Genomic DNA, 26,844 nt, shown 5'->3' with positions numbered 1-26,844 from the left:
GGAAGGTTAACGTTAATTTTAGGTGGGAGTAAAAAACAGTGGCCACAAGTAAACAATGAAGGGTGGGCGGCAATAACAGACAAAATTGAAAAAAACTAGAATAAATGGTAATTCCATTGCACTCGTTATGTACAAATCCAATCAATTATTCAGGTAAAATGCTATTCAATATTTAGAAGTGTATATCAATTCGAGTGGGTATGAAATTAATAAGTACAGTTATAGCAAAAAGAAATACACAAAAATGCTGTTTTTCAGAAAGATTTCCTCTTTTATTCCAAGAAAAAAAAAATGTATTTTCATCCCAAACAAGAAAATAAAATAAAACAAACTTATATTAACCAATCATTAAGAGGATAAGTATGACCATTTTTATATATTTTTTCTTCTTGTTTTCTATGATGATATTGGTTGTGTTCAATTAAACATGCAACTAAATAAGTCCAATGATGGTGTCTATGGTATTAGAAAGGAAGGGGGTGGAGTCTGATTATGCTGGATCTTTATTGGTAGGTGTGGAGAGGCAGAGATGGATGATAGGGAGAAGGAGGAGAGAAGACTGGATGGTTACATGATGACGTTTGGATTTTTCCCCGTTCTGCCACCTTCCTTCCAGGGGACGTTGTGTGTGTGCTTGATCCCCTTTATCAACTGCTGTCTGGAGAGGGTTCTCTATGCATTGAGTTCTTCTTCATGCTGTCGAGGTACTCTTGTTGTGAAACGGCCAAGACTGAGGCCAGAATCTCATCATCCTCCCAGTCTGTTAAGCCTACACCATAGAGAAAGGGAAAAATACACATTCTAGCATTCTAATGTAAGAGGACTTTGAGAAGAAAAAAAATCTGGTAGTTATTTTAAATCAAGAGGGGTATTGGAATTACTAGTTTATAAAATATTGTTAGTTGCTGTTTATATTCTGCACATTAGTGACAGTGGTTAACATAGCTTTTGTTTGGGTTGAAAAAGCTTGTACACAAATACAAATGTGGCAGTACATGCACCCAATCACGACCCAGCCAATATGAGGGAGGACATTTCAGGTGAAGTGCATCCGTTTTACAACTCTGCTCCCGCACCACACCCTTGTTTCATGTTTCTACTATTCTACATTCTTACAATTCTTCTTCTGATTTCCTGTTTGTTTTCCTTTCAGACACAGAGTTGCTAAGCGATAGAATATACCATCATGAGAGATGATCAGTAAGAACAATACATGTCCTATGGTGACCCAAATACTTTAAAGCTACATGTATGTATAACTGATAGGTGCACACACAGTTTTTAAAAATGTACATTATGTACATTTTAAATTATTTTGTCTGTAATGTATTTTTCGTTATGTGTCGGAACCCAGTAAGATTTGCTTCGCCATTGACGTTGGCTAATGGGGATCCTAATAAATCTAATAAAAAAGAAACATTATGATGATACACTATAACCTATCCTATCATTTACATTTGAAAGTTATGTAAAAAACAAAACAAAAATGTTCCACTAATCTCTAGCATACATATGTTGTTATTCAAGTGTCTTCAGTCCAGCAGCAGCTACAGCACCGTGCTTTCACAACAGAGGATGTGTAATAACACTGTCTAGAACACTGTGATTGATATGCCTTATGTTAAGGATTGCAGCTAGTGTTGAAAACTATCCCAAGCGAAATATTACATCTCAAACTGAACATACTACCCATTCTATGAATAACATATAAATAACATAACATACAACAGCAGTAATTGCCCTAAGGGGACAAATACAGTTGTTTGAACTGAATTGAATGCATTCATTTGAGTAAGTCTTTAAGTAAAGAAAGAGCAAGTGATTATCTTACCAAAGGCGGTGGGTGACATTTCTTTCATGATAGCACGGTACTCCAGGGCCGGGTACAGCGACTTCAGAGAGGAGGTGGGTCTATCAGGCCCAACACAAGCCTGGTTGCTGGGACCTAGAGTAGGGGGCAGAGAGACATTCCCATCATCAAATCAGGATTCTTTACAAAGATGAAACCCTACGATTCCAATGTTAATTTGATACACAACCCTCTCAGTTGATTCATGACACTTCTGATGGTTTGTCACAGTGACTAACCTGGGGCACAAGGTGAAGGGGGCTTGGACATGAGGGCTGCCCCAGCAGGGGAGGGAGGCTTGTTGCTTGTGTCTGAGTGAGAGGGGTCAGTGTTCTCCGGTGATGGAGCTGAGCTGCGCTGCCGGGGCGAGCGGGCACTCCACTCCTCTAGACCACTAGAAGATGCTGCGGTGGCCGAGCTGCAGGTGGCACTAGCCTTACGGGGCTGGGAGGAGAGGGAGACATGGACCTCATTAAAACACATGCCAGCTGCTGCAACACTTCAATACTGGACACTATATTCATATGAACCAAATGTGGTACTATTGTCTTTCTAAGAAGGATGTCACTGAATTGCTCTTTAATCTACCATGTACTTCCACGTTTTCTCTCACCTGGCGCGCCTGCTTCTCTTGGTCCTGGAGCCACTGCAGGTAGGACTCCCTGGCCACCTGCTCCTCAATGGCCTCGTTGGTGGCCTCCCAGTCCGTGGCTCTCTTCTTGTCCTCCAGCATCTGCTGCTCGATCCATGACTCCTCAGAGGTCTTTATAGCGTTCTTCATAAGTGACTGGTCTACATACTGCTGGGAGGGAGGGAGAGGACAGAGGTCACTAACTGGACATAAAACTGAAATAAATCGATAGTTACATATCGGGATATTATTTTTGATGATATATCATATCGACAATATCATTTTTGCACTAGTTGGCTGGGCCTGCATCAAAACTCAATTTTTAAAATAGGGATCCAGACTCATTTTCTCATGGCTCACTCTCTTGTGAGAGTGACTCACTCTCKTTTCTCACTCTCTCTCTCTTGTCCCATATGCAGCAGACATATGGTGAGCAATATGCACATATAGAATCATGAGAATAGTATTACATATCGCATTGGCACCTAAGTATCGTGATAATATCGTATCATGAGGTCCCCGGCAATTCCCAGGCCTAGGGGACAATGTGTAACGACCAAGTAACAATGTGTAAAGACCAAGTAACAATGTGTAACGACCAAGTAACAATGTGTAACGACCATGTAACAATGTGTAACGACCATGTAACAATGTGTAACGACCATGTAACNGACCAAGTAACAATGTGTAACGACCAAGTAACAATGTGTAACGACCATGTAACAATGTGTAACGACCATGTAACAATGTGTAACGACCATGTAACAATGTGTAACGACCATGTAACAATGTGTAAAGACCAAGACACAATGTGTAACGACCAAGACACAATGTGTAACGACCAAGTAACAATGTGTAACGACCAAGTAACAATGTGTAACGACCANGTAACAATGTGTAACGACCAAGTAACAATGTGTAACGACCAAGACAAACTCTTCAGATCCTTCACACCTTATCAAGGAGATTTGACAAGTTTAGTCTGCTGGCTATCAAGAGAATGTCGCTATCTGTCTAGAAATTACTCCAGGTCTTTGATATCTTTGTCCATGCGCGCATTAGTAAGAGACAATCAGGACACTCAGAATTTAGCAAATGGAAAAACTGCCTCCAGCCTTTCTGGGAAAGCATGCCCGTTTCCTAATCTAAGGCTTAATGGAGATGGCTAGGTGTGTGGCCCTCTATGTGGGAGCTCCACCCATGGTAGACAACATGTCCTTAGCGCCTGAACAATCCAACTGCACAGTCTGTTCCCCATAACGTCATGGTCCTCTGCCCTGCTCAATATGATGAATGAGACCAATGCACAAAGTTCACAGCTAGTTCCCAACTAACAACAACTCCTTAGGCCTACCGATAACATCTGATGTGCTTCTAAAGCACTTTGAGTACCCAAGATACCTCAACAGTGCCACCGTTATCTAGCTAGCACTTCATGACAACCGCAATGTTATGAAGCTGTTTAATGACAACAAATGACACTATTAAGACAATATGTTTTCCCCCTTACAAATTAGAAAGTTAAAAAAAAAAAGTAGATAAGACTCTCCATCCACATTTATGTGTTGTAATCAAAACAGTGTCACTTCTAACTGGCTCAAACATCTGCCAACATTCAACCAATAACAATACAAAACAGCAAACTTCAATAAATACAATATACATCAACAAACAGCTATTCTGTTGAGTGCTACAGTGGTTTTCCTGGCCAAGGAGCCCAGGCTACTGTTTTCTAATTACTGTGGGGTCATTCACCATGATGCACTGCTTGTTGATCATGGTAGTGTTATCATTAGGCATCTCAACACAAACAGCACAGTGTACTGCTAATAGGCTCCTCCAGAGAGACGGGGACATGTGGAATGTTGCCCCTCTCTGAGCTCAGCCTCCCTTCCTTTGATGTGTATGTGTTCTGAAAGTGGGACACTCCAGGCCACACGCTCTCGTCTCGCAGGGATCTTAAGCTATGATGACCCAAAGACTGTCACCTCTCTCCCACTTTTCCACTCTGACTGAGTCTGCCTGGCTGCCTGACTGTGTCTGGATGGACCCATGGACGTCATCCATTTCGTCAGGGGAAAGTCACAAGATCTCCGAATGATTCAGTTATGAAAGATTTCAATTGCACTATTACACAACCAACGCTGCATCCAAAAAGACTTTATAACTTTATGCGACTAATCAATTAAATCAAATGTGATAACCACCTGTTTAAGACAGGAAAAGGCAATGGAACCGATAACAACACTAACAGCAATGCTAGCCAGCTGCTAATTGGTTAATGTCAATAAATCATATAATCATCAACTCAACTTAAACTGCTCGTCACTGAAATGACAATGCAATGTGAGATGCGTCTGTGACACAGAGGCAATGCAGGCTGCCAGCTGGAACATGTCAACGCACTAAAAAGCAACGATTAGGCAACAGTGCTTTCAAACAATCATTTAGCGTGACAGAGGGGTCAACTGAGTCACACACAGGAAGAAGACAGTCACACCGTCGTAAACCGGGCCAACATCTCTAGCATCGTAAATCAAGGTGAATCAAGGTGAATCAATTAGAATCAAGGGAACCTAATGAAATTCTCCAGAACACACATTTAACCTTTATTCTGACAGGGAGCCATGCTGAGACCAAGGTCTCTTATAGATGAGCCTACATAACACTCTACCAGTTGTCCTCAAATGGCATGTTTTACACATCTAAATACTGTTTTTATTTTCTAGTAATGTAACAACCACAAGGATATATTGCCCACTTCTGTGTTAAATCCTAAAGACAAGATGTAGGTACCCACCCCTGGTTTTAAAGCAGGAAGCCCAAGGCCTACTCCAATTGTCGCTTTGTTGGGGTTCACCACAGAGTTGTAGTGAATGTTACGATGGTAGCTGACTCTGATTGGTTCGTCATTGTTTTGATGAATGCCATGGAACGTGTTGATTGGTTCTGGAAGAGGGGGAGAAAAAAATTGTTAACAGAACTACGTGATCAATGTAGTGCACTACTATGTCCACACTTATTCAGAAGAAATTAGATTTAAAACACTAATGCCCAAATTGTCTAGATTTTAATCAATAATAAAATGTCAGTCCTGTTTGAAAAACAGTCCAATAACTCACAGGAGTACCTTTTAGTAATCTCTCTCAAGTAGGCCTACACGTCAAAGGCCATAAAACTCAAAAATTACAAACTGTGTACAGTAATAATAATATATGCTATTTAGCAGTCACTTTTATCCACAGCAACTTAGTCATGCTTACATAAATCTTTACGTATGGGTGATCCTGGGATTCGAACCCACTACCCTGGCGTCTCAAGCGCCATTGCTCTACTGACTGAGTTACAGAGGACCTACCAGAGGACCATTAGCTCTGATAATAATGCACCTGGCATGGCCCACTACTGAAAAACACACCTGTGCCCTCCTGGTAAACTTCCACTGGTCGATTGTACATCTCTGCCATAGCCTGCATCTCAATATGGTTCCCGTGGCAGTTGTTTTTCCTCTTCCTGTTGATGTACGTGGTGAAGTCTTCTGTCACGTAGTTCGAAAAGTAGTCTGCATTTTTCGTCTGAAATTAGAGTACACATTTTCATTATGAAAAATCCCAACAGGTGAAATCTGCCTGGTAACCAAAGAAAGAAGAAAACTTACCAAGTAGTCCATGCAGTGTTTACGGACAACTTCATGCATATCTTGGTCTCCATATACTTGATCAGCTGCAAACAAGAGGGAATTAGGTGTTACAACAAAATGCAACATACATCTTTCTGACGAAGCCTAGATCAAATTAATACGTATGAAGTAGCATATGACTGACAAAGTATGACAAAGTACGAATAATGCAGTTGTATGTAATTTACAGTACCAGTCAAACGTTTGGACACACCTACTCATTCAAGGGTTTTTCTTTATTTTTACTATTTTCTACTTTGTAGAATAATAGTGAAGACATCAAAACTATGAAATAACACATTTGGAATCATGTAGTAACCAAAAAAAAGTGTTAAATCTAAATCTATTTTAGATTTCAGATTCTTCAATGTAGCCACTCTTTGCCTTGATGACAGCTTTGCACACTCTTGGCATTCTCACAACCAGTTTCTCCTGGACTGATTTTCCAACAGTCTTGAAAGAGTTCCCACATATGCGGAGCAATTGTTGGCTGCTTTTCCTTCACTCTAAATGGTCCAACTCATCCCAAACCATCTCAATTGGGTTGAGGTTGGGTGATTGTGGAGGCCAGGTGATCTGATGCAGCACTCTATCACTCTCCTTCTTGGTCTTGCTTTTGGGTCATTGTCCTATTGAAAAACAAATGATAGTCCCACTAAGCGCAAACCAGATGGGATGTCGTATTGCTGTGGTAGCCATGCTGGTCAAGTGTGCCTAGAATTCTAAATCCCCACACCTCCTCCATGCTTCATGGTAGGAACTACACATGCAGAGATAATCCGTTCACCTACTCTGCATCTCACAAAGACACAGCGGTTGGAACCAAAAATCTCAAATTTGAACTCATCAGACCAAAGGACAGATTTCCGCCTGTCTAATGTCCATTGCTTGTGTTTCTTGGCCCAAGCAAGTCTCTTCTTCTTATTGGTGTCTTTTCGTAGTGGTTCCTTTGCAGAAATTCGACCATTAAGGCCTGATTCACAGAGTCTCCTCTGAACAGTTGATGTTGAGATGTGTCTGTTACTTGAACTCTGTGAAGCATTTATTTGGGCTGCAATTTCTGAGGCTGGTAACTCTAATGAACTTATCCTCTGCAGCAGAGGAAACTTTGGGTCTTCCTTTCCTGTGGTGGTCTTCATGAGAGCCAGTTTCGTCATAGCGCTTGATGGTTTTTGCATCTGCACTTGAAGAAAATTTCAAAGTTCATTCAATTTTCCTAATTAACTGACCTTCCCGGCTTAAGGTAATGATGGACTGTCGATTCTCTTTGCTTATTTGATTTGTTCTTGCAATAATATGGACTTGGTCTTTTACCAAATAGGGCTATCTTCTGTATACCAYCCCTACCCTGTCACAACACAACTGATTGGCTCAAATGCATTAAGGAAAGAAATTCTACAAGTTAACAAGGCACACCTGTTCATTGAAATGCATTCCAGGTGACCTCTTCATGAAGCTGGATGAGAGAATGCCAAGAGTGTGCAAAACTGTCATCAAGGCAAAGGGTGGCTACTTTGAAGAATCTCAAATATATTTTGATTTGTTTAACACTTTTTTGGTTACTACATGATTCCAAATGTGTTATTTCATCGTTTTGAGGTCTTCACTATTATTCTAAAATGAAGAAAATAGTAAAAATAAAGAAAAACCTTTGAATAAGTAGGTGTGTGCAAACTTTTGACTGGTACTGTAATCAATATGGATCTATATGACTATTTTATTAAAGCAGGTGCAAATGCTTTATCATCAGTATTGCACATTTGAATGCATAAGATGGTAGATTGACTATAAAGGGGTATTTTGGCGGGCTTTCTCTGTGGTTGCATCTCCAGCTATACGTGATCTATATAGAGATATGAGTTGAGTCACTTGTATGATCCACATATGTAAACAAAACTAAAAGGTTTCCTCTCCACAGACCCCCCTTTCCTCAACCAGCGCAAAATATGCAAATGAGCACCAGTTCCAGTCTTCATTCCGGCAAGTCACATGGTACTGTAAGCCGCAAAGATTCTGAGAATCTCTTAGTCAATTTCCTCTTTCTCAGCATTAACCTGCTTAACCAGTGCAGAACCAGAAATACATTTAGCAAAAATGGTTATGGAAATAGAATAACAGTAAAACCTATCTTACTTCCCACCACCAAACATATATGTTTTAACTAAATAAAGATATCTAATAATGCAAACTAAAAAGAGTAAACAGCCTCAATGTTTTAACCTGAAGGATGGTGACTAAAGTCTTTGAAAAATGTCAGTTCCAACAACTGTCCGTGCCATAATGTCATTATTGACAACGTAGTCTTGAATTTCACTACAAAAAAAACATACAGTGTTTTGAAGCTTGTGTATGACTAGGACAAAATATTMTAGTTCCCTTGTGACTGAATGTTCTCATGGCAAGATGTGGCACTGGCAACACTCCAAGTGGCTACTGTTGGATGGAGGGCACATTTTCTGGCAGGTCCAGTTTGTCATTATGCCTCAGCAACACGCCTGAATGAGCTGCTCATGGTGTTCCTGACCTTCAACATGTTCCTCACTGTCACTCTGGACAGAGTCACATTTAAACAAATAGGCCTACAATACATAAAGATCGACATGAAGGACGACATTTCAAGGTTCAAATACAGATGTATGGATGTTTAAATATCATTCAGTAGCCTGTGACCTACTGGTTTAAAGAAGTGGTGGAGAATTAGGCCAGAGGAGACGAGTCACATGTTTGACTGCTTTCAGTACCCAATTCCCCTGATGAGGTTGAGATGTAATGGTCTATGAACCAAGTGAACTCCAGTGAAGTATGACATGGACAGGTGTAGGACGGCTGTTTGAGATGGGGATAACCCCCAAACGCATTGGTGTAAATCTGACTCATCTGCCAAAAATCCCATTCTCATGAGATCTTTCCACTGCACGTTTCAGTTCTGAACAAAACAGATGCTAGGACCTCAGTTAGTTATGTGGTTGATTTGTCATGTAGCCTTCAGTCATTTTCTAAAATAACTAAAATCATCAATGAAGAAAGAGTACAAAGAGTGATTCCACGCCAGCAGGAGCAGAAAACATTTTTGGTATCTCAGATTATTCTGGCAATTCTCACATAGAAACTTCATTAGGAGAGGAAGGATGTTTGAAATGCTTTTTACATTTGTATCACAAACCATTTTTTTTTTTTTAGAAAATCCATGATGAAAGTGGTTGTTTTAAGCCCTTTTTAGACCTGTACATGCCTCCTGTAAGACCCTCTGATCTGTGAACTGTACAGGACACAGACATCTTRGTGYCATTATATTCCTTATAGCAGTGGACACCAACCTTTTCTGAGTCAAGATCACTTTCGCAGTCAAAAAGCAAGCAGAGATCTACCGCTCAGATYTTTTTAAACATTACTTACATTTTTGTATTTATTACTATTAACCTAATAAAACAGTTCTATGTGAATGAGGTTTGTGCAGTAGGCCTACATTACATTATCACAGCATATTGGCTATATGCCTGGCCTGACAATATTGTTCTTCTCAGACTATATTCTCAGACCATATTTCAAAACTCAAGCTTTGATTACAAAATAGATCAGTTGGTGTAGCACTTGCGAGGCACAGCTGAGCATAAATTTAAATCATTATATTTTAATGGACTGATGGTACCTGCATCTAATGGTCATGGTGCTTTCAAGACAACTGAAAAAAAACAAGGTCAAATCATGACATCAGTGATCTTCAGGTCGGAGGTTTAGAAACATGTCAGAGTTTCCGACATTGAATTCCGAGTTGGACGACCGTTCAAAACCATTTTCCCCCAGTCGGATCTCGCCCCCCCCCCCCTTCCGAGTTCCCAGTTGTCTTGAACACGACACTAGTCTCAGCGGAGGGCGGGCRAGAGCAGCAGAGGGTCCGCCTCTCACGGTCCCTGCTCTCTCCTTCCTATGGTGAGACTGACCAGAGAGAGGGGACAGCGTCTTCCACCTGATGGTGAACTCTAGTCGTACCGCAAGTGCCTCATGCACAAATTCATGTTGTTCCTATGACCAAATAAAGTGAAATATTCCTCGCTATTAAAATAGGACGAGCTGCTAATAATAATAACGCAGGACTATCGATACTCTTGGCTACTGATTCATTGCAGCGTGAGTGGAAGTAGTGAGAAGCATGTTTTATGTTTTGTAATAGTGTTGAAAAAGAACAGTGTTGACAGTGGTGATCACATTTTTTTAACATGAACTCACTCATAAAATACAGCAGCTCTTTGCTGTATTCTTTGAGAGTCTCTCTGTGGTCATGGTTTTAAAAGTTATTAAATCTTTAGTTAGTTAGTTAGTTAGTTAGTATCAAACTTTGCTGTGGCCGGGGTTGTGGAAGCTCTGTTGGGACGGTGATATGAGCTATCCAATTGGCCAGTGCAGTAGGAGCACTTCATTTAGCCACAGATCTCCCGGGCCACTGGGTAATTGGAGTTTTTTCAGACAAATTAAATGGTTCAAAATAGGAACACTCTGCTTACCCGGTGCGCAGGGCTTCTGATTCAAGTGAACCTACCGCCAACAGTGCAACACAAATAAAATGTAAAAAAGAGCGCAAGCCTTTATACACAGCCTTTATCGTTGGCTTTTCTACAGAAATGTTTGGTGATCAACTCGGAATGCCTTGAAGATTGACCGGTTGGTGACCCCTGCCTTATAGTGTGCTCCAACATACATTCTGAAATACACATTTTCACATACATTTTTTCCAACATTACAACTATTAGTATGAATATCATAAAACAACCCTTTTTGATTGAACTTGTTTTTTTTTTTGTGGAAGAATATATTCTTCAAACTTCAGAGTGAGTTCTCTGGTACTTATAATGATGTGCCCCATTTTGACCATAGAATGCACACCGAGTATAGCAAACATTAAGAAGACCTTCCTAATATTGAGTTGCAAAGGTAAATTACCCTGACAGATGAAAATGCACATCATTTACTTACTTAGTCCAATTCAATTATCAACAAAATTGGCTAATAAATAGCTTAATGCATGGCTGGCTACTACTGCCTGCATTTTTTCCAGACACAGATTTAGATGAAGGTAGGTGAATTCACTTGACCCATGTATTGTTTCACTTGATAGAGGAGCAAATCAGAATGGGCTTTATTACAGAAAGAAGTACTCCTCAGTTGTAGATTGAACAACAATGACTAGCTACGGATTCATAAATTATGGTTGGAGATGAGTAAGTGAGTGAAAGAGATCCTCGCGTGTCTGTCTTGGGAATGAGAGCAGAGGAAGAGCGGCATGTTATAATCCAATCGTTGCAACAGGCTCAACCGATACCCCGCCCGTTTCTTTACAGACAGAAGAAATAGCCAACAGTCATTTAGCACACACAGTGCTTCACACTGTTTGAATGAAAGAGAGATGTGTGTTGGCAGCTGAAATAGTTTTTTTTGTTCTTCTTCCGATCATGGACAAAAAAATAAATAAATAGACTTGTGTCATAATCATATTCGGAAAATTCATATCAGTTACGATACTTGTTTTGTCCGAGTACTCAGCACATATCCTATCATTTACCATTCACGGTGCTCATAAAACGGATTAGAACTTCGGAATTTGCAGAGCCCACTCCAGAAATGTGATGTACCTGTAGAGTATATTGTTCTAAACAAAACCTCTTAAAATGAACAATCTCAAAAAGGGTAGTCTGAGATATAWCATTCATGTTGAATAAATTCATGTGTAAATGTGTATTTCAGAATCTAGACATACTCCATATGTTAGAGAACAGTATAAGAACTATAATGACACCAGGATGTATCATGTACGGATCACAGGGTCTTACAGGAGGCAGGAATAGGTCTGAAAAGGGGCCTAAAATGGCRACTTCCATCATGATAAAAACAGAAAAAAATTGTCATACAAATGTAAAATAAAAAAACATGTCAAACATCCTTCCTCCCAATGAAGTTTCTATGTGAGAATTGCCAAAACAATCTGAGATACTGTACCAAGAATATCACACCAAAGCAACCTAACAGTGTTCTATGAGTAGGGTTGGTGAATATGATGAACTGTGGTTTGATGCCTGTCAGAAAACATGACCAGGCAACTGGTCAATGAGGAGGAGACTGACGAGAAAAACGGAAGAGGAAGAAATTCTTTGTGCAAGATTACTGAGAAAAGAGCTGAATAGATGGCCTCTTCTTGTGAAATGTAGCCTAACACCACACAGAGAACCAGAAACCACATGCATACTAGCTACAACCAAGCGATAATGCAATACTGGTAAGTAACCAATGAGTGCATTTCTAAGAAAGGGGCAGGGCTCTATGCAGATCTAGAGACAGGCAGATTAGTTCGGTCCCTACCCTGCTGGTCTGTCAACGGTTGATAAAGTTTATCTAAATGATGCATAAATTACTCTTAAGTCACCCGTCAATGGAGAACAAGCACGTGAATAAAGAAATCTGCTCTTCACTGGAATCATATCGGCGAGGCCTGACGTTGCTCCATTGTGTCTTCATGCAGCGAGTTGTGGAAAGATAGAAAAAACCCAGTCTGCAGTGTTTTGCCAACTCAAAACAGTATTAGAGTAGGCTGACATGCTACTAAAAGATCCTTAGAGACTGCTTCACTCATTCTACTCTTGCCAGGAAACAAAGTAATAAGGGCTAAGGGCACACTCAACTCAAGAAGATGAGTTGAGAGCAGATATTGAATGCTATGTAAGTCGCTCTGGATAAGAGCGTCTGCTAAATGACTTAAATGTAAATGTAAATGAACGAATACCATTTCAGACACCACAGTTGAGTGTACATACCCTAAAACATTCTTCTTCTAGTTTTTTTAAGGTAGCCCTGCCAGTCAGATGCAGGTGAATCATGGCTACCATTGTTGATGATTTGCTACTGAATACTGACCCACTAAATGATCCTGGAGATGAGCACCACTGTCACAGTCAAAGGCAGAGCAGTGTAACCTATTTGACAATGATACTGCCAGGTTCCAGTGACCTGTTGTATTTGACCGGACATCTCCAACTTGAACTTTGCTCTTTAAACATAAACAGATCAATAGCCCCCTACCTATGCCAACTGCATTCAACATCTAATCACAGATAAGGCCTACCTGCCACCGTCTGATCTTTTGAGCTAAAATTACACTGCGGCCCAAATGCTCGCTTCAGTGTAATTCTTACCCAAATTAGACTTCCTCAATCAGGCTGCTATGCCTAAAACTGGATGAAAGATTGCTTAAAGCCTCAATTGTAAGGACTTATCCTGTCATTACACCCCTTTATCTCTAACTATTTATTCACCTTCATCTAACAGTTCAGAAGCATTTCAATATGGAAARGTTCAAACTTACTAGCTCTGAATTACTAAACCCTGTGTGTGTGTGGGGGAGGGGACGTCCCACGTGTTGTGTGTGTGTGTGTGGGTGTGTGTTGTCTGTACTATTGCAACTCATAAGAGCAATGTGCAATTGGGCAAAAGGGCAAAGCGAGCAATGTGTGAACTTCAAAATGTCTAAATGAACAATTATTACTTAAGATTAGCATCACTTCTGAATCATAGTATGGCTTAAGGTCATGAATAGTGTATTGTGATCAGACTGACTCTGGGTACCATTTCAAAATTATGGTGGGGGGTGATCTCCAATCTTTCTCAATTTTTCAGACATTCGTCTATGCTGGTTGGGATTATTGCAAAACTCTGCGTTTTCGGACCAGACAGACGAAAATGTGTAGACTCACTGTRACGGTAATTAAGCCAAAGGGCACCATCTCTAAGTTCACCAGTACAGTGTGCCTTCACATACAAAATTGTGACAATAGTGTTTATTTTTCTCTCTCTTAAATTTATTTAAATTTTTATCTTGGCAGTTGAAGTTTCACTTACACAGGTACTACTAGCTTCGCTCATGACCTCATTGTGTAAGGTCAAAGGYCACCAAATGTGCTGTCCTGACCGGTTACATGGGTAGTGTTTTGTGATCCTYATGAAATGTGTAGTCCCGAGGCCTAGAAGAAGCACAGGGTCAACACAATGATCGACGTCTTTGGAATGCACCGCAGAAAATCTTAACTCCAGGTTAGCTTCAAACTTTGCTCTACGTTTTTGAATAGACAAATAAAATGAGATCCTTAGTGGAGCAGCTTCAATGTTATCAAAGCTCAGCCAGTAGCCTTCATGCCAGTAATTTTATTACTATGAAAATGTGAAAGCATAATATCCAGATGCTCTTGTCAGCCTTCAGGCTGTGTGTTCAGTGGCTTGGGGAGTCGCAGGTACAAATCCTGAGCCTTCTGGGACACTCACTCACTTAGCAAAGAAAATATATTAACTGGCTTCTACCTCAGATTGTAGGCCAAGTTGTTAATACATTTTGTAAAACAGAGAGACCAGTCATAAACTTAATTTAGGCTATATGGATTTGGAACTTTCTTTAACAAGTTTCGGCTCTTTTAAAGCCCCTCTGGGCTTATTAAACACCATGACAATGCACACGACTCTCTTCTTTACTGGAGACCCCGTTACCATGTCAACATTGTCAGTAAGGAATTTCAACCACACCTTAGCGCACAATGAAATCAAAGGACTGGGGAGAGGACTGCACAGAAGTCAATAACTAAGGCCTAAATGATAGCAGCAATATACAGGCCCTGCAGGGTCCTAATGGAGGGGAACCCATCAATGTTGTCATGGGAAAAAGTGGGAAATGAGAAGAGGCTATGGGTCTATCAATCAAGCCTGGTTCTCTGGATGACATCATTGTTGTTGTGCAGCAAGTATCCATGTTTGGATTCATGGACAGACAGTGCTAAACAAAAATACATTCACAGTGCAAAACACAAACAAAGTACATGTTAACTCACACCTGTCTTTTCTCTGGATGCCAGAGAAATAATCTCAATCATTTTGTTTACTACCACAGACAGAGAAACATTGAACAGAACCTGTTGGACACACACAACCCAGAGTCACATGCAGCTGGAATGTGTTTTGCATAATTTAAGGCTTTCTCCGACCGGTTCACACACACCTGAGAAATGAGATGACCTACAGTCTCCACACACACAGGTTTAACTTGTTTCAGCCCAAGCATGTTAATGTGTAATTCACATTCCTACTTACAGACCGTATAGGATTGTGACTAGTGATAGTATCACTCATACCTGAAAATGCCGCAAGGTTGGCGAGAATACTGCTGGAATGTTAATTGGTATAAAACCATGGCAATAGAATCAGTAGGACATTCTGATCAAAGCGATTCTCCATGGTATGTGAACTGTCAGACATATCTGATTGATATTTGATTTTCTTGTGCGATTGGCAACGAACAAAAACACACAAAAAAACATACAAACTTTTGTTTGCATCTTAGGCACACACAAAAAACAAAACGTTTTTTAATAATAAAGTTAGTGGAATTGGGCTGTGTGGAGAAGAGATAGTCCTGGGAATGATAAGTTCTAGGCAGGGACTGTTAGTTCTGGCTCAATGGCAGTGTGCGTTCCAGTCTGTTAATCAAGAAAGCGTAGGGATCAAAAGCACAAAGGGTCTAGACTAGAGCTCCCACTACAAACCAATTATCACAAAACAGGCCCGATATTGATGAGAGAAAGACAGTGACAATTCATTTCTCCAATAAGTCCTCTCAATATTAGGGTCATTGCACCAATTCAGTGCATTTTGAGAAGTGTTTACATGTTTCATTTTTTTTTTTTTACATTCTGTCATAAAGAGCTGTTGAACTTAATAAAAAAACACATTCTAATTTCAGTAGGTTAAAAGGGAAAAATAATTATACAGTAATTGCCTATTAAGTGCCAAATAAAACTAACAGGGTTGACGATCTCATCTTAAATCAGTCATGAATCTCCTTGTGACAGGAGGAATGTAAGCTTGTTGCGTGCAACAGGGAGTTGCAATTGAATGCAAGCTTCAACCCCAAAAATGTATTAACATTTCTAACCTGTCCGTCTATGGGTAACAGGGTTGACCTGTTGGGCTCCACCACTCAGTTTCCCACCAGAAAACACAAAACAAATAAATGACCGGGTAAACTGATTTTACACTATGATTTGACTATTAGATGTTCAATGTTGCTTTTGGGGGAAAAAAACTTTGGAAAAAAGGCATAGTTTCACCATATTAAAATAAGAGTTCAGTTCACAGAACAGGGTTGACTTCATAATGAGGGACGGACGTAAATGAATCACTAATCACAATTAATAAATAATGATCTTCAGAAATGACGGTCAAAGCAACAAAATAACTAGGACTTTACAATGATGGTGAAAACTGAGTGGATTAAGTGGGTTAAAGTCTTCCTAGAAGTCACAGAGGGTGCACGGAGGGACACTTTAAAAAGTCTTTATTAATATTACAAATCTGATTGATTGAATTCTCCATGTTATCTAAAGTAAAAGAGAGCTTTGTTTAATATAAAAGGCTTTTAAAATTCAACCTTGGTGCACAATTTCTACTTAAAATATCACTATTTTCGTGGAATGACCCATTAACCATTTTAATCTCACTGATATCAATTAAATGTATCAACCAAAACAATACCAATGAAGTTCTATTATTCTGGCGCCTGTGTCAGGAAAATATTAACAGATAGCCTAGATGGTTGACCAGGTGATTAGCTGCCTGGGTCAGAGTGGCCCACTCCCACATGTCCACACAAAGTTTACACACAGCTCTAATGTCAAGTCGATTTCCGGTATGCATCTTTCTCTGCCAACACAGAGCAAGGAAAGGGAACAAAGTGACTGAAAATGAAAAATGAATGAAAGGAGGAGTGAGGGTATTGATAATAGTGAAGGTGAGCAAGAGAAAGAAGAGCAAAGTCAAAAGATGAGACGGGAGGAATAAATGAGTGGGAATGAGAAAGTACAGTAATGATTGAAAAGGAATGCTAGGGCAGGGCTCTGTAACCACGGAGACCTTTACCTTATTCCTGCACTAGGTCTAGCAGATGACAATGTCATGATGCCACTCGCCGATACAGACTGTCACATCATTTAGCAAAATGTGGACATATCTACACACACATGATCTTGGGTTGCAAAAATGCTAAACTGAATTGACATGGTAACTAGCCAATAAGTAAAAAAGGTTGTGTTCTAGGACGGAAGACAAACAACAATTGTTCCTTGAACGCTAACCGGTTCTGAAAGCAAATATATTTAGATTTGAGTCATTTAGCTTATCCAGAGCGACTAACAATTAGTGCATTCATCTTATTAAGATAGCTAGGTGTGACAACCACATATCACAGTAAGTACATTTTTCCTCAATAAAGTAGCTATCAGTGGAAGTCATTGCTTGTAGGAAAATATACTTTAAAATAAATGATTTTGTATTGTTGTACAATTCCATTTCAATTCAGAAAGTAGGCTAAACCAAATTCCAATTCCAAATTTTCCTAATTGAAAAACACTGGAGAGAATAGGAATTTGAATTTCAGTGTTCTTCCTGAATTGAATAGAATTCAAATTGGATTGCACCCTAACCCTCCTACAATCAGTGATAGTAGGAAAATACTTTTTTTTTTTAAGTGTGTGTGTGTGTGTGTGTGTGGGGAGGGGGGGCTGGGTATTTAGGATACTCTTAAATAAATATGTAAATATATTGCCTAATATATACTGAACAAAAATATAAACGCAACATGTAAAGTGTTGGTCCCATGTTCCATGAGCTGAAATAAAATATCCAAGATCTTTTCCATACGCACAAAAAGCTTATTTCTCTCAAATTTTGTGCACAAATTTGTTTAAATCCCTGTAAGTGGGCATTTCTCCTTTGCCAAGATAATCCATCCACCTGACAGGTGTGGCATATCAAGAAGCTGATTAAACAGCATGATCATTACTCAGGTGCACCTTGCGCTGGGGACAATAAAATGCCACTAATTTGATTTGATTTATTAAAATGTGCAGTATTGCCATGGCATTTTATCATTGTCAATTTGATACCGTGACGAGATCTTGAGGTCCATTGTCGTGTCATTTATCTCCCGCCATCACCTCATGTTTCAGCATGACAATGCACAGCCCCATTGCACAAGGATTTGTACACAATTCCTAGAAGCTGAAAATGTCCCAGTTCTTCCATGGCCTGTATACCCACTCAGCATGTTTGGGATGCTCTGGATTGAGGTGTACGACAGTGTGTTCCAGTTCCCGCCAATATCCAGCCGCTTCGCACCGCCATTGAAGAGGAGTGGGACAACATTCTACAGGCCACAATCAACAGCCTGACCAACTCTATGGAAAGGACATGTGTCGTGAGGCATGAGGCAAATGGTGGTCACACCAGATACTGAATGGTTTTCTGATCCACGCCCCTACATTTTTTGAAGGTATCTGTGACCTACAGATGCATATCTGTATTCCCAGTCATGTGAAATCCATAGATTAGGCCCTAATGAATATATTTAAAATTGACTGATTTCCTTATGTGAACTATAACTCAGTAAAATCTTTKAAATTGTTGCATGTTGCTTTTATATATTTTTTTCAGTGTAGCTTAGCTTAGTCAAGCCATAATACATCACCGTTCAGAAGTCAGTAATCAATGATGCTAAGGCTTTAAACATCTATCTAAATTATACTCAGTGGACAGGGGGAGATATACCGGTTTACAAAAAGTGGGTTGTGGGTTAGATAGTCCAATGCTTTTTCTCAGGAACTCTAAATGTGATCTGGCCACATCTGAAACCAAAGCAGAAAGTACAGCATTGAGAAATCCCCACCACAACACATCAGGTGTGGACAGGGGTGAATTACCGTCAAATACTACTCATATTCACACCACTGATGTAGAAAAACCCACCAGCATGTCGTCTGAGTATTATTGTTACACGTTGATGGCGAAATTCATTTCTATGAAATGAAACTAGTTTATGGCAAAACTTTACACAGAAGCAAAGGTAGACCTTCTTGACTTCACCTGAGAACCCTAGTTTTAAGTGAGGTGACTAGAAGAGCTGTATTATGTTTAAGAAGAGAGTGCTTTAGGTATTGTGGTTGCATATTGCTGGGAGAGGAAGAATGCAACATTTACAATAACCCTCATTCAAAGATGGAATACCCATCAGTTGAGTGATATGTCAACAGTTGTAAAGCACACACAGTTGATACATAAGAATACAGGTTGTTTAACTGTTTAAATCTTCTCTTTAGCTAGGCCTGTTTCCAGATCAAAGAAAAATATTAACCAGAAAAACAAAGGCAAACACCTGAAGGCTTAAAACTGAAATAACAAACCTCCATCAGATTCCCAAATAATTTAGTGTAATGTTTTCCCATGGAGTGAGAAGAAACTAGGCCAGTCTTTTTGAGCACCTGGCTGAAGGGAAAGCGCTAGCCTCATTTCAGGACTGCTCTTATATAACCCCATTCTTGTTCAACTATCCCAATTGTTTGGGAATGGATTGATTTTACACCTGAAGTACTGGGAGTGTGAAGAGAAATGTAACTGGTGTGAATTCATAGATGTAGGTCATTGTATATAGACTTATTTTTCTACTGTATTATTGACTGTATGTTTGTTTTACTCCATGTGTAACTCTGTGTTGTTGTATGTGTCGAACTGCTTTGCTTTATCTTGGCCAGGTCGCAATTGTAAATGAGAACTTGTTCTCAACTAGCCTACCTGGTTAAATAAAGGTGAAATAAATAATAATAATAATAATATGAATGTGGTTTCCATCAGTGCCTAAGGGTAATAACAAAGCTAGGAGACCCAGATAAGAGGAGCCCTTCTCAGTCCGTTCTGACACCTGCAGGTGGCCGGGTCATGGCTATGCTCAATCCACAGAACACATTGAGGGAAACGATGCATTTTTTCACAACAATGCATAAAAAAATGCAACAAAATAATGACAAAAATGAAACCCTTACAAAGTAGGCCTAAACAACGTTTTTGGGGTCAAGAAAAAGTATACAGAAGTAATCATTTTTTTAAAAACACACCAACTAGAAGCATTAGAATTGGCCCTGTGCTTTTTGACAGGGTTCATACAGTCACAGCGTCATAGAATCCTCTATGAATAACCATGGTAAAGTAGCGCCATCTAGTGTCATAAACGGAAATTGGTTAGCATTGCTCTTTACCAAATTATACCTTGATTTAGTTCATGTCTGGCAGACAAAATGTAGGCTAACGATACCAATGTCAAAAACGTGTACATAACATTCAAGCTCCTCCACGGAGTCCATTACTGACATTCTTTCAAAATTCTTTCCACATTTCATATCACTGCTTTCTTTACCAGAAAGTAGGTTGGTAATCTTTGACATCGTGTAGGTCGATTCATTGATCTCTTTATTTATAAAGCCCTTTTACAAAAACTCCCACTGTACCTTACATCATTAATAATCTTAAGACATATGAATTACCACATCCAGTCTCAGGGATGGCTAACTCTGGAAATTCCTTCGGTCTCTACTAAGTTAGGTAAATCAGCTTTTCGGGGTTTTTTGCACTGTATTTGAGGAACAATGTTCAAAATTCTCTTAAATTTGCTTCTACATCTGCATTGCTTGCTGTTTGGAGTTTTAGGCTGGGTTTCTGTATAGCACTTTGTGCCATCTGCTAATGTAAAAGGGCTTATAAATACATTTGATTTGACGTTTCGGTGCCTCTAGGGCAATTTAGACTTGTGATTGAGGACCTTATTACTGATTAATGTTCTTGTTTATTTATGACCGTGTTTAGTTTCCGTTTGCATTTCGTATTTGATGCAGTTTAGTAATTTTTGTAATTCAGGGCTCTTCTGTAAAAGAGACCTTGGTCTCAGTATGACTCCCTGGTCAAATAAAAGTTGAACAAATGATCAGCACATCTTTGCTGCAGGTTTTATGTTGGATTGATCGAGTTCAAAGACAAGGCCTGGGTCCATTGGAGGGCAAATGAGAAGGCTGTCCACTTACCGACAGCTCTGAAGAGACATGCTCCATCCTCTTTCATTTTTTTAATGACGAAGCCTTTCTTTTCCCCAAGCGCTTTCTCAAACCAGTGCTCCTGCTGAGAGAAATAGAAAATCTGTAATTCAATGCAATGGGTTATACAGGCAGGTCTATCCGACTACCATAGGAGGCAACCTTACATTAACGTCTCAAGTGAGCTTGTTGAAGTATTTATGGAATAACATTCCAAGAGTGCAGATTAGGCTAAAATAGAGTTTTAGCTACACATTTGTTTACAAAGTCTCCAATGACATTAAAGCAGACCTGTGTGCCAGCAAGGTGTGAGGTTGACGCCCTCTAGATGGGTAACAACCGAAACTTTCTCAAATCATTGAATCATTTCGTCCAACTAGGGTTGAGCGATATCCAGTGGTGTAAAGTACCTAAGTAAAAATACTTTAAAGTACTACTTAAGTAGTTTTTGGGGGGTATCTGTACTTTACTATTTATATTTTTGGCAACTTTTATTTTACCAAATTCCTAAACAAAATAATGTACTTTTTACTCCATACATTTTCCCTGACACCCAAAAGTAGTCTTTACATTTTGACAGGAAAATGATCCAATTCACACACTTATCAAGAGAACATCCCTGCTCATCCCTACTGCCTCTGATCTGGTGGACTCACTAAACAGAGAACATCCCTGCTCATCCCTACTGCCTCTGATCTGGCGAACTCACTAAACACAAATGCTTGTTTGTTTGGAAATTATGTCTGAGTGTTGGAGTGCGCCCCTGGCTATCCGTCAATAAAAAAATAACTAGAAAATTGTACCTTCTGGTTTGCTTAATATAAGGAATTTGAAAGTATTTATACTTTTACTTTCAATACTTAAGTACATTTTAGCAATTCCATTTTCTTTTGATACTTAAGTATATTTAAAACCAAATACTTTTTGACTTTTACTCAAGTAGTGAATAATTTTCTATTAAGGTATCTTTACTTTTACTCAAGTATTACAATTGAGTACTTTTTCCACCACTGGCAATATCCAGATTTTCACACGTCATACTGTTTCTTTACCATACCGAGGTATACGATATTACCGGAAGTGCACACAACGGGAGCTATTTAATAAAAAACCTGCACAAAACAATTTAGGTAATAGGGATCTTGATCCAGGAGGGGATTGAATGTCTCTGCTGTAACCATGAAGCTTGATCACAACATCTAGCCACTTCGCTAGCAAGTTAGCAAACCAAATGTGTCGCTGGAACCCTGAGCTGGATATCATTTATTTGACATCTTAGATTTCTTAGTTATACTTAACTTATAGTTATAAACAGTGGCGTAGCACGCATCCCAACTGCCCCCGCGAAGCGGGGATGCCCCCGACCTCCCCAAAAAACAGTATTGAAAATCCTATGGTCGGTAATTCAAAATCCCCCGGTATACAATCAAAATGGTATATCTGCCAAGCCTACGTCCAACTGAATTAAAGAAAATCCTTGTTTACCACACCATTACATTAACATGTTTGTTTCCAACTTATTGAGGCTAATTCATTAATGACAAGTTGTAGTATTAAGTTTGTCCTCTTCTTATCGAGAGGGAAAATACAAATATCCTCAAATGTCTTCAAAGCCAAACGTATGAGTAGTAGGCCTATTAAGCACAGCCGTGGCTTAGTCTATTCACCTTATTCAAATCCATGTGCAACCTATTGCAATTATTTCATCCTTTTTAAGCAGAGGCCTAAGCTACATGGTTTAAAAAGACATTGTTTATAAACAATTGTGTAAAACAAACTTTGCCTATATCTTGGGTTATGATGGAGTAAGACAGCTGTACTAAGTTCATGAGTATATACATGGCATTTTGATTCTTGAAGAATCAAATAGAACTAGGCATATCATTAATGGACATGACCATTGAATAGGAGAAGTAGGCTTATTATTGCTGATTAAACAATTAAATGGGCCTTCTTTCTGCGATGCTAGAACAACTTAAAATTCCTGGTTTATTAAATAGCATCCCTCATTTGTCACTGAACAGCCTAGACATGTTCATAATGATGAAAATTCAGTCAGAATAAGAAGCTATGATGAATTTCAGGAATACACTTATTCGAGATCTTTGAGCAACTGTACAATCTGTAAATTTAATTTTAGCTTAGCCCTCTTTTTTTAATGGATGAATATTACTTGTTTGCCTACACTAGCTTTTAATGCTACCACATCATATCATATTTAGCCAAAGAGATATTGCTATCATGTAGCCTAATGCCATTTATTGACTAGCAGTAGAGCAAACAAACTGCTATTTGCATGTGAAAATAGAATGGGATGCATTTGCTCCATTGTTTGTGACGCTGATAGTCTCTGCAGGATGTGAATACTGTCTTTAATGATAAGGCTTAATCGAAAGGTGCTGCATTATGACACTTGGTATGTAATAAAAGCAAATGACTGGCATACAAAAAAAACTAGCTAGCTCATTATTTCTCCAAACTTTGAAAACTTTCACATTCCATTTTAGATGATGCCTGAATTGATGTGGTTGACAGAACAGACCTGGATGGAGAAAGCAAATAACTAGTGACATTCAAAACATATACCTTTTACCCGCTACTCCCAAACTGGTCATTTCTAGAACGCCCATTTAAAACCAATGGGCTACTGGTATTGGTTTATTTAGCAAAAAAAGTGTCTGTGTGAAATAAACAGTAATAATTGTTAATATGAATGTTCATTTAAATGGCTAGTTGCGGGACGAAGGTAGTGGTCACCCTGGAGGCCATGAGCTGAACTAATGAACTACATTTTACACAGCATTACCTGCTCCACTGTCGCTGGGTCCTCAGACTGCAGTCTCGATGCGTTCTCGTATTCATCTTCACTGTTGTAACCCGCACCTTCCTCCGAATCAGCACTAGGACCTCCACCGCCACCTCCAGCCACGCCGGGTGTTCCACCACCGGCCACCCCAGAGCAGGTTGCTTGTCGTCGCCTTTTACTCAGACCAGGCCCCGAACAACAACTTCCAATTCCCCCACCACAACCAACGCTGCCTGACAGTTCTCCGCGTGTCCCAGCAACGCATGGTATTCCTCCAGTCCCATTACCATCCCCAGGTCCAACAGGAGACCCTGAAACCACGGGAGGGGGAGAGGCCTGCTGCGGCCGAGAGCTAGCTTCGTTCCGTCTATCCTCCCTTGTCGAAGGTGGAGCGGCTTGATATGACCATGGTGGCGGCGAGGCCCTCGGTCTTGCACCTGTACGACCTCCGTGTGGATGTTGATGTGTGTCAGAGCCACTCCTTCTGTCAGTCTCGTCCGGATGGTCCGAAACACCGACACTCGAGTTCGGCTTCTTCTTCGGAAGAATCGTCATGGTTGTCTGTTAGGGAGGGGGTCAACGGGGTGACGATTCCTTCTTTCCAGAATGTAGCTAGTAGGCCTACTTTGCCGTTAAGGCCGTCAGTTTCTGTGCAATATTCGACCTTAAACACTTAGGTTACAAAATATATCGATATCATCTGTTATTGGCTTTGTTTTCTGGGGATAGCTAGCTAGTTGAACAATAACAAACCGTCTCCCTCTTCCCGTCCTCCAAGCTCTCCATTCCCCACAAAACATCAACAGAGATCTGACGACACAGGAACGTCACTTCCCTTGCAATAGCTTTTTTCCAGGGTCTCTGCTACTCGGGATCCTTGGGACGTCCATTGAAGTTGACGTTTAAAAATGGTTAAGGTACGGTTAGAAAACCCTGCCCATTTCTACAATTAATTTTCTTAAAATTTGATTTTAAACCTAACCTTGACCTTGACCTTAACTTTAACCAAACACCCTAACCTTAAGTTAAGACTGAAAAGCTCATTTTAGTTTTTATGAATGTTTACCATATAGCCACTTTGGGTGTGGTAACTAATGGAAACGCTCTTTGTGGCATTTTAATGATAATGGAGAACACATGCAAATAATGTATACATTATAATGGAAAATATAAATATTACCAGATTTTTTTTCTTTATTAATCCAGGTGTCATTGATTAAGTGTTTGTTTTTTCCTGCAAGAGACCACAGTAAATGTTTGCTGGACATATAATTACATTTTAGTAATTAAGCAGACACTCTTATCCAGAGCAACTAGGGTTATGGGCCTTGCTCAAGGGCACATTGACAGGTTGTTCGCCTAGTTGTCTTGGGGATTCAAACCGGCAACCTTTTGGTTCCTGGACCAACACTCTTAACCGCTAGGCTACCTGCCGTCCTATAATAATCATGTGTTACTATTTTTGGACTCATATTATGAATAAAATAATTAGATAAAATGTGTGTTTGATTTTAGTATCTGTATGCACATATTCCTAATGCAAATTCCAGCAATTTAGCCTAATTAAATGTACCCTCAAAAGAAGAGGCATTTTGGAAAATCCATATGATAACAATTGGCATGTGTCAGGATTATTATTATTATTTTTTTTTGTTCATAAAGCCTTTACTTGATTTGTGTGATTGGGCATAGGGGCCCCATGGGATGGCAATTGCTTCAGCATTCACCTCTGAAATAGTAGGTCTAATAAAACAAATTAAATACTCACTTTTTGCCAAGATGTTTACATATGCTCCAAGCCCCACTGCACAAACCTTACTGTATGTAGTATTGTTGATGTTGTGAATGTGCATAGTCTATATTTACTCTATTGGGCCTACAATACATGGTTGAGGTGGGTCATCACATCTCTGATCAACTGTATAGTATACTAAACAACAATATAAACGCAACATGCAACAATTTCAAAGATTTTACTGAGTTACAGTTCATATAAGGAAATCAGTCAAATTAAATAAATAAATTAGGCCCTTATCTATGGATTTCACATGACTGGGTAAGGGTGCAGCCATGTTTGGGCCTTGCAGTGGAGGTTCCTCAGACGAGGAAGGGGAGGACCATCCTCCTCAGTGAATTTCAGAAATAAAAGAAATGAAACATTAAAAAAGTTACACGTTTTTGATAAAACTATACTAAAAATGTCACCAAATAATTTATTAAAACACACTGTTTTGCAATGGTCTACGGTAGCCTTGACAGCACTCTGTAGGGTAGAACCATGGTGTCGCCGTTTGGACAGCTAGCTTCCATCCTCTTCTGGGTACATTGACTTCAATACACAATTTAGGAGGCTCATGGTTCTCACCCCTTTCCATATACTTACACAGTAAGTATATGGTCCCGTGTGGCTCAGTTGGTAGAGCATGGCGCTTGCAACGCCAGGGTTGTGGGTTCATTCCCCACGGGGGGACCAGGATGAATATGTATCTGAATTTGTACCACAGAACTCTCGTTTGAAACTGTGGACTAATGATACACCCTTTTTCAGCTAGATGCAGGCAAGAGTGTGCAAGGCTGTATTGAAATGTCATTGTCTGTCCATGTATCAAATTTGTCTCTCGACTGTGTGCACCTACGTTGTACATTTTAATCATATGGCTAGGTTGTAACAATCACATGATGGGTATAGGGCAAATTGAGTATCATTTAGGAGCCTAACACATTGCTGTTACAATTGAACTGGGTGAATGGAAAATGAATGAGAGTCATCCCATATGCTGTAATAGAAATAAGGCCAACGCACTGCTTGGAGGGCATAGGCCCACCCATGGGGAGCCAGGCCAGCCAATCAGAATTCGTTTTTCCCCACAAAAGGGGAAAAACATACATATACATATACAGACATATATACATACTCCTAGCCCCCCGCCCCGCCCTCCG

General features: G+C 39.8%; 1 protein-coding gene across 3 annotated transcripts; it reads right to left on the bottom strand.

Annotated features, from left to right (window-relative positions):
• Positions 1 to 410: 410 nt before the first annotated feature.
• On the bottom strand, positions 411 to 24,703 carry otud5a (OTU deubiquitinase 5a). 3 transcript variants are annotated; one of them, XM_024137140.2, is made up of 9 exons: positions 23,905 to 24,703; positions 21,090 to 21,183; positions 6,139 to 6,203; positions 5,899 to 6,055; positions 5,281 to 5,429; positions 2,463 to 2,651; positions 2,089 to 2,293; positions 1,832 to 1,945; positions 411 to 769 (listed from the first exon to the last, which is right to left on the bottom strand). In XM_024137140.2, the coding sequence occupies exons 1-9, from the start codon at positions 24,457 to 24,459 to the stop codon at positions 648 to 650; spliced, it is 1,650 nt and encodes a 549-aa protein (XP_023992908.1). In that variant the 5' UTR covers positions 24,460 to 24,703; the 3' UTR covers positions 411 to 647. The 3 variants fall into 3 exon arrangements, with proteins under 3 accessions (XP_023992908.1, XP_023992909.1, XP_023992910.1); XM_024137141.2 differs by having other exon boundaries at positions 2,463 to 2,648; XM_024137142.2 differs by having other exon boundaries at positions 21,090 to 21,180.
• Between the last annotated feature and the right edge of the window lie 2,141 nt (positions 24,704 to 26,844).

This window comes from Salvelinus sp. IW2-2015, unplaced genomic scaffold, assembly GCF_002910315.2.
Source record: "Salvelinus sp. IW2-2015 unplaced genomic scaffold, ASM291031v2 Un_scaffold1113, whole genome shotgun sequence".
In the NCBI taxonomy this organism is placed as follows: Eukaryota; Metazoa; Chordata; class Actinopteri; order Salmoniformes; family Salmonidae; genus Salvelinus; species Salvelinus sp. IW2-2015.
The sequence above is the reverse complement of the archived record's forward strand: the minus strand, read 5'-3'. Positions and strand labels throughout refer to the sequence as shown.

Coding starts and splice junctions, on each gene's coding strand:
- otud5a (XM_024137140.2), bottom strand. CDS start 24,459: ATGACGATTCTTCCGAAGAAGAAGCCGAACTCGAGTGTCGGTGTTTCG. Junction 21,184..23,904: donor ACCCAGCGACAGTGGAGCAG/GTAATGCTGTGT, acceptor TATTTCTCTCAG/CAGGAGCACTGGTTTGAGAA. Junction 5,430..5,898: donor AGTTTACCAGGAGGGCACAG/GTGTGTTTTTCA, acceptor CCCCTCTTCCAG/AACCAATCAACACGTTCCAT.